At 41.4% G+C, this 15,053-nt stretch overlaps 1 protein-coding gene and 1 long non-coding RNA gene across 3 annotated transcripts in view; both read left to right on the forward strand.

Moving 5' to 3' along the window:
- The first annotated feature begins 705 nt into the window (after positions 1-705).
- LOC130684506 (uncharacterized) lies at positions 706-9,665 on the forward strand. Its single transcript, XR_008998783.1, has 4 exons — positions 706-743; positions 2,399-2,495; positions 7,598-7,765; positions 8,778-9,665. It is a non-coding gene; the product is annotated as an uncharacterized LOC130684506 (long non-coding RNA).
- Positions 9,666-13,076: 3,411 nt separating this feature from the next.
- LOC130684645 (cilia- and flagella-associated protein 43-like) overlaps positions 13,077-15,053 on the forward strand; it is a 28,662-nt gene continuing 26,685 nt past the window's right edge. The window contains exon 1 of one of the 2 annotated variants that reach the window (XM_057506291.1): positions 13,077-13,217. In XM_057506291.1, coding sequence (XP_057362274.1) covers positions 13,203-13,217 — 15 coding nt within the window. In that variant the 5' untranslated portion in view covers positions 13,077-13,202. The remainder of the gene's footprint in view (positions 13,218-15,053) is intronic. The other variant, XM_057506290.1, reaches the window with a different exon arrangement.

Raw genomic sequence — 15,053 nt, forward strand, 5'->3', positions numbered from 1 at the left:
ACTCACAACCACGAAGCAGGGCTGCCCTATTCAAAGTTGTTTTTTAAAGTTTATTTTTAAAATCAAAACAAATGATGAAAGAAAAGCCTAGGATATAACCGTTTTCTATTAGGATCAAGCTCTTCTTTCACTCTGTTGTTCTCCCTTTTTCTTTTCCAAGTATACAAGACCCCACAATGCTTTCTGAGACTTTCTCAAGTTTGTTCAGAGGATTTGCTTCACTGAAAAAGTTCTCTGAAGGTGGCTCTTGAGACTTATGGAACTTTAGATCTACTTTTAAATTTCTGTAGTGCCTGGACTAAAACTGTCTCACAGCCAATATGTGTTCTTTTATGTTTTTTCTTTTTCATCTTAGAGATTGTTTTGGGCAGAGAGGGGGTGAAAACCAGATAGATGTGTTTCAGAGAACTTGATGACCTTTTGTTTGCTTTGTTAAAAAAAATAAAAAGTATTTGAAATGTATTGATGGTGAACTATCTTTTCCCAAAGATGGGTGCAAGGATTCCCTAAGCAGAATGTTCATTTTGTCAACAACAGCACCATTTGCTATCCTTGTGGGAATTTCATAATATTTATTAATATTGAAACCAAGAAAAAGACTGTCCTTCAGCGTATGAATGGAGTTGTGGGCGTCGTGGCAACTAATCCTCCTTATGAAGTTGTGGCTTTTTCTGACCGGAAGCTAAGACCTATCTTCTATATATGCAACTTCCCTGGTTTGACCAGAAGGACCAAATTAAAAGGTATCCTGCAAGCCCCTTCCTCTGCCATAACTGAAAGATTTTGTTATAAGATGTGACCAGATCTAGTTCTTATCAATGAGGGGTTTTGGGGGAAGGGTTTTGTAATATACATTTTTAAAGAAGGAATCAGGCTGATCATGGCTGATTTAATCACCTGGGCTACAGCCTTGCTACTCAAAGTGTGGTCTGCTTACCTTCAACATGGCATCACCTAGGATGGTACACATACAGAAACTGTCCCATCCCAGACCCAGTGAATCAGAATCTGCATTTTAACAAGATTCTCCAGGTAATTCATATGCACATGAAACTTGAGAAGCACTGGATCAGAAGACTATCACAGCACTTAAAGCAGTTTGAGAACCTTTTTCAGAACATTTTTTTCTTTCCTGTTGATTTATTGAAAATCTTGGTGAATTGATACTGTGTAACTTCTAAAGATAAGTCTCCGAGCCTCAATTTCCTTATCTGTGAATGGGATAATAGTAGTATCTACTGTTAAGTCTGTGTTGATTATAAGTGAAATTGTATGGATATATGTATATACATACAATTTCATTTATGTAATGTGTCAATCAATGTTACCTATTGCTTAAATTATTGCTGAATCCTTATAGAAACAGCTGACCCAGACCGGACAGCTGCATATCTACTGGAGTCTTCATCTGATTCCCTCACTTAACACATTAGGGCAGAAAGCTCCAGGGAGCTTGAGGCTGGTCCTAGTTATGTAGCCTTACAGGTCAAATACGTGTTTGGGTCAAGCCAGGGAATTCCACTATAATTAATAACATCTTATTTGTGGAGAATTAAGTTTTCCTCATTATTCAGACTACACTAAGTAAATTCAGCAAATAACAAAGTTTAGTGTTATATTATGCTCAGTTAAAGTGAGAAGAGTAAAAAAAAAAACAGAAACAGAACCATTAAAAATAAACAGAACTTGCAATAAAGATACTAACGTAAAAAAAGACAGATGTAGAGAAGTCAAAGCTCGTACCTGTCTGTGGAAGCACACTGAAGAACAGCAGAGAGGAAGACCAGAGCCCCACACAGGCAGGCAGAAGCACACACCTCCTTGTCTTAGCATCCTCATAATGCACATTTTAAATACAGTGTTGCTAAGACTTAAAGTCATGTTTCATTTCTTCAACTACAGGTACAAACGAGAGTAGAACTTTGTATAGTTCTTCCAAGAACTGGAAGATATTAAGTAAAGTGCCAGATATCGCCTAAGGTACAGAGATATGGAAGTAAGCTAAAATGATTACAACTCCCCAAGTATTTAAAGTTGTTTGAATAACTTTTCTAATTACAGAGTTTCATAAGTTTATGGAATATTTTATGGTTCTTAGGTCATTTCAACTCACACTGGGACATACACACTGCAGTATGCTCAGTCCTGCATGGAAGTCTCCAGACAGTGACCTAATGGTCTTAATTTACTCTTAATATTTTTTAAAAGCAGATCTTAACTTTGCTCCTAGTTTTCTATTCCTAGTCTTAAAAATCAGCCCCAGGAGATCACTTTTTCCAAGAGCTAAATGCCTTTGAATTATGTGAAAATCTTTAGATAAAGGAAATAAACTCTGGTCTGGGCTTAAACTTAATCTGAGCATGATAATTAAATCCTTGTAATGGATTTTGTATTTCAGGCAATGTTCTTCTGGACTACACTTTGCTTTCATTCAGTTACTGTGGCACCTACCTGGCTAGTTACTCCTCTCTTCCAGAATTTGAACTGGCCCTCTGGTAAGTTGCAGCATCCTGCAGATATTCTTTCACTGAGTTAACATTTTAACCTTGTCCTTCTGGGTGTTATCAAAGGATGAAGACATGAAAAGTCTGTAACAAAGAAAAATGGAAGGAATCAAAGCCCTAATCATAAGGTTTAATATAGTTGCTACTTTCAGGCATAAAGTTTGGCAGGGCAAAAGCTATATGAGACTTAAATTGCTTACTGTCCTCCTCTTTTTATTAATATGTTGTATTTCCTTTGTCAGGTAAAGAATACATTAATAGATACATAAAAGTTTCATCTTCAAATAAATAGTAACTGAGTTGTTTGCATATTTTCCACTAATGTTGAAATTAAGGTAGTCTCTATATAGAGCTCAATTTGAAGTAATTGTTTTTAGACACATCGAAACAATTATATGTCCAGAGAGTGGAACATTCTACCACATTTGGCAGCTGCATAGGAAATACCTGTGGGCAAGTATTGTGTCTTTGCTGGATCATTTCATGTGACCAACTTCAAAGCTGCACTTACCCTTCCATCCATAATATAAACTTCTTCAGGCAGAAATATGTCTTTTAAGAAGTACAAAATGTTCCAGCAATAATTGAGGGTACACCTTACATACCAACATTTCTCATACAAAAATGTAATAATCTAGATTCAGAGAGCCACATTTAGTTTATGCAGTTTCTTCTTCTAAAAAGTTTTATTCAGGTACAACTAATATTAATAAACTGCTCATATATAAATTATGCAATTTAGTAAATTTTGACTTGTGTATACACCCCTGAAACCATCACCATAATCAAAATAATAAATATATCCATCACCCCAAGAATTTCCCTGTGCCCCTCACTGGCCTTCCTTATTGGCCCTTGCCACACATGCCCCTCCCCCACTGATGCCATTCCCCCACCCCCAGCCCCCAGATAACCACTGGTGTGCTTTCTGATGTCCTCTGCATTAGTTTAGTTTGCATTTTCTAGAATTTCATATACAGGGAGTCACACATTATATACTCTTTTTTTGTCTATCTTTCATGTGGCGGCATTATTTGGAAATTCTCTTATGTTGCTGTGTGTATCAGTAGTTCATCCCATTCCATTCCCTGGTATGGATATACCACAGCTTGTTTATCCACTCACCTGTTGGTAGATATATTATTAGTTTGCTAGGACTGCTGTTAACAAAGTACCACAAACTTAGCGCCTTAAACAACAGAAATATACTGTCTCAGTTCTGGAGGCCGGAAGTCTGAGATCAAGGTGTCAGCAGGATTGGTTCCTTCCGGGTTATGAGGGAGAATCTATTCCAGGCCTTGCTCCTTGGCTTGGAAATAGTTTTTAGAGACATTAAACATGTCTTCATCAACACGTCTTCATGTTCACATGACGTTCTCGTGCACGGGTATCGGTCTCTGTATTTCCCCCTTTTATAAGGATACTAGACGTACTGAGTAAGGCCACACTAAATGACCTCATTTAATTTAGGAAAGACTCTACTTCCAAATAAGGTCACATTTTGAGATGTTGACGATTAGGGCATCAACATATTAATTTGCCTGTGGGCAAGTAAATGGGGAGGATACACAATTCAACTCATAGAAGTACTTATGAGTAGGAATCAGCCTCTGAAGAGCAGAAAGAAGATGATTCCAAGCAGAGAAAGGCATTTGCAAAGGCCATGAGGTCAGAGAAAATATGGCAATTTTGAAGATTTAATTAAGAGGTCATAAATGGAACAAGTGCTTGGCCATGAGAGGCAAGCCTGAAGGGACAGTCTGAGGCCCGCTCATGAGCAACCTTGTAAATGAATAACCATGTAGTTTTATCATCCAAATCAGGATACTTGTGGAAGTGACAAGGGCTGTTATTAATTAATACAGAAGGATACTTTCCCTATCTACGAGCCATGCTAATGAGCACATCCTTTATCCTAAGGGCGATATTAAAGGGTTTTAAGTAGGAATGTGACATGCTCAGATCTGTGGGTAGGAAGACCCCTAGCCATACCGTGAAGGTATACTGGAGGGGATTAGTGAGAACATGAATTAGAAGGCTGTGGTGGTCCAGGTGAGAGATGATAGCAGCACAGACTAGGGCTGTGGGAGTAGGGATGGAGGGCAGTGGGGATCCTGGGAGTGTTGAGGAGGCAGCACCATGGCACTTGATTACTTGGCTGTATGTTGGGTGTGGTGCTGAGGGAGAGGAACAGTCAAGGGTCATACCCAGAGTTGTGATGGGCAACCTGGGGACATTATGGTGCTATTTAGAAAGATATCCCAGAGGGAAGTTGGGAGAGGCAGTCAGGGAAGATGAGTCGAGACAAGCTGAGTTGAAGGTGCCTGTGACAATAAACAGATGTGATCACCCTACAGAAGTGGCTTAAACAAGACAAAAGTTTCTTTCATGTGCCTAAGTCTGGGTATGAGCAGCCCATGGCTGGTATGGTGTTCCCTGGTGTCAGGGACCAGTCACCCATTATCTTGTTGCTCTCCCACGCTTAATGTGCTGCCCTCGTCTCTAGTTTAAAGTGGCCACTGCCCAAGTAGTTTTGGGAGCCAGCGGGAAGGGAAAGGGATAAGGGAAAGGGCACAAACCTTTCTTGGAATGCATAGCCTGGAAGTTGCACACATCACTGCCACATGGTTCCCACTGGCCAGCTTAGAAGCAGGCCTTGTTGAGCTACAAGGCTGGCTGGGAAACATGGCCCTCACCATGGGTGACCATGTGGCTGGCTAAAAACCAGGGGTTCTGTGACTTGGAGGGAGAAATGGAGGATAAATGTTGAGGGCCACACTAGCCTCTGCCACAGATATCCAGGGCTGGAGCTCAGCAGAGAGGGCTGGAGACAAACATTTGGGAGTTGTTAAATCAGACTGGTAATCAAAGTGCTAAAAGTGGTTAAGAACATCTAAAGGGTGGAACCAAGAGGAAAACAAATAAAAGGGACTGAAAGAGGACAGGGAACCTAATATGAGATTCAGGAGGAGCAGTTGTGGATGGAAAATGGACACTAGGCACGAGGGTTCCAGAATATGGCTGTGTTCTGTGAAAGCAGAGCCTGAGGCAGCAACTCGGGAACCCCACCTTTAGTTGGGGTTCCCCAGGAAGGAGGAAAGGAGGAGAGCTCAACATAATGAGGGCTCGTTATTTTGCTGGCCACCACTTAGCACCAATTGACGGCTTCATCTCCCAGGTGGTCTTCTGAGAGGCTGTATGAACTACGTGAACGGGGACAGTCCTCAGACAGTGGGCTGGGAAGGGCAGAGGAAGAGGTAAGAATTTACCAGTTCCTGCTGTCCCACCAGTCAGAAGTTCACTGCACAGGGTGGTAACTGCTGCATTTTCAGGTTTAGTGAGACCTTCTGTGTGTCATGCCCAGGGGCCATGCCACTAGGCATATGGAGCAGGCATGAGGGGAGGCACATGTACCCACGTGAAGTCAGTCGGAGCCTACCCAGTTGGACAGCCCCTGAGTCAGCGAGGCAGAACAGGCTCCAGAAACTGTGGAAGCTGAGAGGTTTGAGATGTCCTGTAAGAGGTGTGTGCCAGCGAGGCATTCCAAGAGTCATTCCAGAGGCAGTAGTGGTGAGCTGCATCAGATCCCACAGACGTGAAGTCAGACAAGGACCAAGAAGAGCCTGCTGGAATTAGAATGAAGCCAGATACTGCATTTGGAGAGGCTGTGTCAGTGGAATGGTGGTGGGTCCTGGGACAGGAAGAGATGGGGAGCAAGGAAGAGGAGGCAGCGAGCTTAGGACAACCCCGTCAAGAAATTAGGCTCGAGGGAAAGGGAGAAAGACATGGAAGGGTAAATTTGAAGGAGGCTTTTTTACAGTTGGTACAGATGAGCACTCAAGTGTTGACAGGAAGGAGTCAGGAAAGAGTCTAAAGATGCACAAGTGAAGGAATAACGGATGAACTAATGCTCCTAAGAAGGTGAGACCCAGCGCCCAGAGCACAGGCAGTGCGAGTGGCCTTAGGTAGGACATGCCTTCCACTGTGATGGGAAAGGACAAGGAAAGAATGATACAGGGCCTCACAGGTTGTTATGCTTGGTAGCAGAAATTTGGGGAATCATCAGCTGACGGCCTCTATCTTCTTCATGGGACCCAAGGCCATTTAGTGGGAGTAAGAAGGAAGTGGAGGAGTTAGAGGCTTTGGGAAAATGGGCAATATTGAAAATGGCTGCTTTTGAGAATGGGAGAAAGAACTGACCAGAGAAGCAGCAGGACCAGAGGTCGTACTGAGGGTCCAGTGGAGTGATAACCGTGAATGTATAATGTCACTAACACGTGGTCCTGTGTTCTTTGTTCCTCTCTCTCCAGCAGCCTGGGCTCCCAGTGGTATGTCTCCAGGGCTGATGGGTTTTGCCAGGCATCTGAGGCAGAAAGTCAAAAGATTCCGGGAATCAGCAACGCTGGTTGCTGGCTGATAAGATGGACAGGACACTTGTGATGGGGATGCAAGGACAGGAGAGCCAGAAGGGAGCTGAAAGACAGGGCAAGCTCAGTAAGCAGCAGTGCCAGGTTCTTAGTCACAACTCTGAATGGAGTGCTGGTTCCTTGCATGAGGGGGCAGCTCACATTTATTTTTTCCTCCCATTTCATTTAGCAAAAGATCTTGCCTGTGGAAGGAGTTCAGGATATTCTCTTCAATGGGTAAATGAATGAATCCATGTTAAAGTACTAATACTGTGATTTAAAGTCAGGAAATGATCAGTTGGTATCAATGTGTATAGTACACCTAGATCCACACAGAGTATTCGTATTTAGTAATTAGAGATTTAGACACCCACAATTGTTTCTCAGCAAATGCGATGATACATTCCACTTTCTAGATGTGGATGGATTAAATCCACATTTAATAAAGAGGATAAAATAGTGTTAGTAGCATATGATAGAGTGTTATTTTTAAAACACTCAGTTATTTTGCTTTTTTAGAAGGGTATACTATAATTATTTATAAATTTGATATTAATATGGAGTAAATAAATTGCATCATAAGTTAAGTCTCAATCTATGTAAATTATTTTCAAATAATTAAGTAAATGTCCTCAAGATATGAAATTCAAATGAATTATTTTTCACCAAATGCAATTTTCCTCTAAGGAACTGGGAATCAAGTGTTATTTTGTGCAAGAAGTCACAACCTGGTGTAGATATCAGCCAGATGACTTTTAACCCCATGAACTGGCACCAGCTGTGCTTGTCAAGTCCAAGTACAGTTACTGTGTGGACCATTGAAAGAAGTAACCAGGATCATTATCTCAAATCCAAGTAAGAGACTTCGTTACACACAACAGAGTTGTGGTCTTCATTTGCATTCATGTGATGTGACTGGATGCCGTGTGTGTGTGTGTGTGTGTGTGTGTGTGTGTGTGTGTGTGTGTGTGTGTGTGTGCGCGCGTGTGTTTGTGTGTGTGTGTGGTGTGAGAGATACGTGATAGATCCTCTCCTGTGATGCTGGGCAGAGGCAGCCAGCTGCAGCTCCCGACCAGCCAGGTGATCCCACAGGTAAACGACCCATACAATTACAACCATTCCGTACCTGTACAGCCATTCTGTTTTCACTTTCAGTACAGTGAAATATTAAATACTTTATTGTAAAATAGGTGTTGTGTGAGGTAAGTCTGCCCAACTAAGTCCAATGTAAACGTTCTGAGCACCTTTAAGGTGGGCCAGGCTAAGCTATGATGTTTGGTAGGTTGTGTATTAAATGCATTTTTTACTTACAGTGTTTTCAGTTTATGATGGGTTTATCAGGAGGTAACCCCATTGTAAGTTGAGGAATATCTGTATATTTATTTTACTCAGTGTTTTCAAACTTGCATTAATTGTCAACATTTAATATTTGGTAAGATTTCTCATAAATATGCAGATTACGATATTCTCTTGAAATTATGGAACCAAAATTCTCATGTCAATAGACCCTCTTGACTCGAACTGAGTGCCACCTACCACCTTTAGGAGGGAAGACACTTTCCTGTTTGCCACAGTCCTCACCTGGCCACACACATCACTTGCCTGACCTGTCAGTGCTCAAATTTACATTTCCTGCTTTCGATATTCACTTTGAACATTTCTGAAAATCTCTGTGTACTTAATGTATAACTGCATTACTCATCCTTTGGTGATCTAATATATAGTTTAAAATCTACTATTTGGCTTTTATCTGTCTTTTTTCGTAAATTATAACACTTTCGTACCTTGCTTACCACCCATAAGCAGCAATTACATCAGTGACTGGTTTCTGTTAATCTGATTATTCTGATGTCTCTTATTTCTACAGGTTGGTAAAACTACCTATGGAAGATGGGACATTTTTTAATGAAACAGATGTAATTTTCCCCCAGTCATTGCCCAAGGATCTTATCCATGGACCTGTGCTCCCACTGTCAGCCATGGCCGGGCTAGTAGGCGAAGAAGCAGAAACTTTCGGGGTAATCACCCGTCGCCTCTCCCAGTTTGCTTACAGTTCTCATAGTCATCCTATGAGACATGCAGGATAGACAGGATCATCTTGGTTTAGCCCTGGACACCACAGAGAGGAAGGCTCTGGAGATTTGAGTTTGGACCTGGGCGGATGATGGCGCTGACAGCAGAAACAGGGAGCCCAGATGTGATACCCGTTTTGGACACACTGAATTTGTTGGGAAGGCCTGGTGGGAACTGGCCAAGCGGACCTAGCACTGGGGAGAAGGCAGGGCTGGAGACGCAGAGGTCAGAGTCATTCCCACGGACAGGCTGATGAGAGGGCTGGGGAGGGGACCTGTTTCGACGGAGAGGAGAGAAAGGGCATCAGGGAAGAGAGCCGGAGAGGAAACTGACTGCCAAGAGCTGGGAGGAAGAAGACGAGCCTGAGGAGGAGCAGTCACAGAAGCAGGAGCAGGTCTGGAGAGAAGAAAAAGGCCATGGAAAATACGGCCTTGAAGAAAGTTTCAAAGAGAATTTGTCAACTCTCATTCATTCGTCCAGCGTATTTTTCAGGCTCCTCCTATGCAGCAGGCACTGTTTTAGGCACTGTGGTCACGTGGTGACCAGCCAGGCATAATCCCTACGCCTTGGAGCTTCACTCTATCAGGGAGACAGAGCAACACTACCACCACCACCAAGAGTAAAAAGATCCATTAAATCATTGCAAAATGCGATGGTTATAACCTGATAACTGGGGAGGGCAGGAGGTGGAGGTGAGGGATGAGGTTAATATATGGTCAATGGGGAGATGACACCTATGCTACAGGCAGGGTAAAGAACGTTCAGGCAGAGGGAACTGCATGTGCAAGAGCCCTGGGGGAAGAAAAGAACTCTTATGTTTGAGAAGCTGAAAAAAGACCCATGTGGCTGCAGCAAGTAAATGAGGGGACGTGCAGAGCAGGCTGGATCAGAGAATAGCACATTCAGGGCCTTTGCGATGAACCTAAGGAGTTTGATTTAGCTAAGCTCCAAACTGCAGTATACTAATGTTTGTGTTTGAGCTCTAAAACACCAATAATGGAAGTAGAGGCTCCCAAATATCTTTGACCACTGCAGAGAAGGAAGCTATAGATACTAAAAATAAATCAGTGTGGTAAATTAGTTGATTAAAAAATCTCTGGCAAGCAAGAGAATAGGTGGTATGCTCTTAGTATTTCCTCTAAAGGATGACAACTATTCACTTTTAAAATTACAGAATATGCCTAATTCCTTCTAATAGCACAGGTCTTAGCCTTGAAATTCAGCCACAGAGCGGCAGCCAAGTAAAAAATAGATCAGTCATCAAGGTTTACAACTTGAAAAAAAAGTTTCTATGTTTATTATTTGATGCCTAGGAACCCACATTTCCAACTATTGCAGGTCTTTTTTCCTGCAGTAAATTTCTGTAGGAGTCCTCATCTTTCACATTTTGCACCAACATGATCAACTCTGCATAAAATATTTAAAATTCAGGCATTTGTCCTTGTCATTTGAAAAATGCTATGAAATTCCTGCTTTAAATAAGTGGAGTTATCTTTTTTTTTAATGCTCATAATAAACAGGCGTCTTTATTTCCTAGGACTTTCGCACTTAGGGTATTTTAAACTTTTTCTGAAAACGGAAATTTAACGTTAAAGTTTGACATCTCTAAATCATATGTGGAATATTAATGAAGTGACATAATTTAAATCTACATTAGAAATTAATTTTCCCAGTACTTTTTCATGGGATGGGTAAATAAGGTGAGAAAAATGACTAAAATGTTGATTAATGTCTGAACAATGAGTGAAATCATAACCAAAAACAGATCTCAATGTCTCAACTCTATTCCTGCAAATGACAGTTCTCATGACCTGGGTAAAATGGCAAAGAAATCAGTAATGACTTGATCTATGTAAGAGTCTTAAAAAATGTCAAGCTGTGGACTTTTACAAAATTACAAATATTAAATACTCCCATTCTCTCTCTTGTAGCTAACACTAGAAAGGTGCATTATAGGCCTTTAAATAGGCCTGCATCACATTATACAACTAATTTAAGGCCTTAGAAATGGTATCCAGTAATAGCATGGGGGAATCAAAGACAGATGTTATCTGAGCAGAAACTGGATCGAAGATAATGAATTTAATCTCAAGTGTCCACTTTTCTTTTTCTATCTACCTTTTTTTTTTTTTTCAAACAGTTGCTAAATAGGAATTCCTTTTATAAACTCAGGTATTCTGAGACATATTCAGATGCTTACAATTTTTGCAGCAATATTAAGTTAGACTTAGATTTTTCATTTTTGGTGTTCAACTGATCAAAATGTTTGATTTATGATTCCAGAGGACTGAACAAGGAGGTGGTGTTACCAACAAATATTTTTAAACACTATTGAAATCTTTTAAAGTTCTCAGAATTAAAAACAGTTTGTTTATATAATCCATAATATCACATTCATTTTTAAATTGCACAGAACATGTTTATTGATGAAGGGAAATAATAGAACAGGTTTCTTTTAAAGTAAGAAAAGCCACACACAATACTACTTTAACGTACTAAGGCCAGAAAATTCCAAGTTTTAATCCTCACCTTCTGTTGCACACACACACACATTCACTGGTGGTGTAAGAACCATATACATGTGCTTTTTAAGCATTTTTTTTAGCCCATTGCCATACCAGGTAAGAGTATGTCTTTTTGTGATTTATAGTATAAGACTAGATGGCATCAAGACAACTCAAGAAACTTTTAAATAATGGTATATAATTAAATAATGGCATTTAGAGGATAACTCTTTTCCCTTATTGTCAAATCTCAGACACACAAATGTCATCAATCAACAGCACTTTAATCCTCTTGGGTGGTCTCACCCTTTACCCACTGGGTGATGAAACTGTTACTCATGTATTTATTTTCTGACCATCCAAGTCTGTGAGGGCATGAAATAGACCAATCACACACCTCAAGTCAATGTGTCCTCCTAAAAGCTTATCATGATGAGTACTCCTATGTAATGCTCCTGTGGGATTTCTGCCTTAGTCATATTTCAAGGTCCATCCCAAATGATAATTCTCTTTCTCCACACTTCCTGTAGTCCACGGAGAACCAATTGCTTTCTCATCAGTGCTCACATAATATTTAAACACCCTTCTACTAAAACTTACTATGCTTCCCAATTCTGATATTTGTTGATACTATTTCTTCCCTCAATAGGTAAAATAATTACTTTGGCAAAGCCACACCTGTTCTGTGCTAACAGAAAGGGGGATGGCCTCTCCCTTCCTGGACATGAGGCTGCAGAGGGCATAACATTGAAGTATAACTGTTTAATAAGGCAGAGATCAATGAACTATGACCTGTTTTTGTATGGTCCCAAGCTAAGAATGGTTTTTACACTTTTTAAAGGGTTGTAAAAAAAAAGGGGGGGGGATATGTGACAGAGACCTATGTGGTTCACAAAGCCTAAAATATTCACCATCTGGTCCTCTATAGGAAAATTTTGCCTTAAGTCCTTAGTCCATGTTATGTTTAGACTCCAGAGCCAACTTTTATTCTAGGTACCTCTCATAGATTTTGTATACTTCTTTTTGAGTTTTCCATGGAATTAAAGTTACATAGGATGTTTCATGAACCTCACTAGGGAGGCCACCAGAATCAGGCAAGGGATCCTCTTCTCATCCCCAGTGAAAGCTAACTAAGCAGAGGATGTAGGCCAGCCTCTCAGTAACCACTCAAGGAAAACCACATCCATGCCCTCTGAGGAACCAGGAGGGAGATGTGGATGCAGGTCTTCCTCCAAAAGGGCGATTTTAGCTAGACAATGGCTTTCTTAGAGATGCCAAAAAAGTCCACCAAAAAAGAGTACAGAAGTTATTACTCAAAACTTTCACAAAAATCTGTGACATTTGAACTCTTGTTCTAGAATGCCTCATTTTTTCCTGGTGATTTAAAATGTAGCGAGAGAAATGGAGCCAGGAAGTTCACTTAACTGTTGGCAAATGACAGGACCAGTGACTGTATATAGGTCCGTATGCATTTGTTCCTTTTTGGAAACTGTTTTGATGGGTATTATTTATCTGGCTCTTAAACCATGACTGTTGTCTTAACACAAGGTTTCTAATCCTTCCCTGAAGCCTAAAGATGATGTATATCCGTTGCTCCACCCGACTATGCATTGCTGGACTCCCAACAAGTGACCTTTACATTGGCTGTGAAGAGGGTCACCTTCTGATGACTAATGGAGATACCTTGAAGGTGACAGTGCTTAGTAAAACAGAAGATGGACCACCAATGGGTGAGAAACGGCTTTGCTTCGTATCCCCTTAAGTGCAACTACTTCTGGTGTTGGTTTTGCACTCAAAGATGGATGTTTTGTTCCCTGTTTTTCTCTTTCTTGAGACAACGTTGATTCTTCATTCTCCTTTATCTGCTCATTAAGTTACCAGGTTCTGTGGGTATTCCTTGCAGCTATCTGATGTTTATTCAGTGTTCTATGCTCTAGGCATTCTGCTACCATTCTATTTGCATATTTCATATAATCCTCAAGACAACTTTATAGGAGATACATTTTTATCTCCATGATACAGATGAAGAATGGAAGTACTGTGAGGTTCTGAAACATGCCCATAGTCACATAAGTAGTAAACTGTGGAGCTGACACCTGGACCCAAGCAATAAGACTTCAGAGTCCAAGTTCTTGGCTACTACGCTGTATCCTTTCCCATACATATGCCTGTTCTGTTTAATAAGCTGATTATGCCTATTCCTGCTCTCCAACCCTTCAACTCCTTTTCTCACAGTGACCTTCTCTTTTAAGACTATCCACCATCTTTTTACATTTGCCATCAAATTACCCTTTACATTGCTTGGTGAGAATTTTTAAGAAAATCTGATCTATTCTGCTTAGATCTGGTGTCCATTCCTGGTCCCATCTGCTGTGGCCAGGGTTGTGGTGGGTCACAGGAGCCAATGTCCACCCAATAGGGGCTAGGTGGAGATCCTTTGAGAAGGGAGCCTCACTAGGGCAATCTCCCCAAACCTGTGCAATGCACTCTCAATTCCATTTCCTGTTTTTATTTCACGCTTTGATTTCCACAGCAACCTTAGGACCCATTGCACTGGCCTTCAGCTCAGCTGACCCAAACCAGGCATGTCATCCCTGCCAAACTGCCCTCTTGAAGACTGCAACTCAAGGACAGCTCTGCATGATTTCAAGCCCTCTCTAATCTGATCCTACCTGCTCCATTAGTATTATTTCCTACCATTCTCCAGTATGAATGTTTGTGCAGCCAGTCATTGCTACCCATCATTTCAGACATCCCTCCAAGCTCATTCCCTCACTTTATTCTCTGAATCCTCAGGTTCCCTACTCCAATCCCGGCTCCTGCTGCAGTGCCCCTCATTTGCTCCCTCTCCTATTTTCTGACTCTCACTTCACTGATAAACCTGAGGCCGTTAGGTTCAACTGGCCTGCCCAGCCCCTCTTGTCCCTTTGTCATCACCTGTGCTGTCTGCTTTGGTTCGCTCCAATCTTGCATCCATCCACAATGCCATCCCACAGCTGGCTAGAAAGTAAGCCTCGTTGCTGGCCTACCTTTCCAGTTTCAGCTCCTCCCATGTGGGCCTTTTACAAGTTCTCATCATTCCTGTGCTCGCTCCAAATTCTCCCTGCCTACATCTGCTGCTCCCTTTTTCTAGGTAGCTACCTGTCTCTAGGCAGCTCTAGGATGCTTTTCTCCACCTTCTCTATCTGGTGAAACTGTCATCTGTGGAGCCTTGCCTGTCCTCACCCCAACCTTCAGGCAAAATTAGCTGCCTCTGTCTGGGGTTCTGTCATGCTCGTTCCTTTGTCAGAGTCTCGCCCTGGGCTATTACAATGCTCCGTGTGCACGTCTGTCTTTCTCATCTGTCACCAACTCTTTCAAGTCAGGAACTGTTTTACTCATCCTTTGGCTCCAAAGCTGAATCCCAGAGATTGCTACAGAGTAACTCAGCACCTATATGTGTTCATAAAATGAATTATAAAACAATATTTCTCATTTCTAAACTACTGTCCCACTCATAGAATGTAATGTACAATTTTGGACTGACTCATGTGTAGTTTTATATTGTTCACTATTTCCTTCCTGTA

The sequence above is a fragment of the Manis pentadactyla genome, chromosome 8, assembly GCF_030020395.1.
Source record: "Manis pentadactyla isolate mManPen7 chromosome 8, mManPen7.hap1, whole genome shotgun sequence".
NCBI classification, from domain to species: Eukaryota; Metazoa; Chordata; class Mammalia; order Pholidota; family Manidae; genus Manis; species Manis pentadactyla.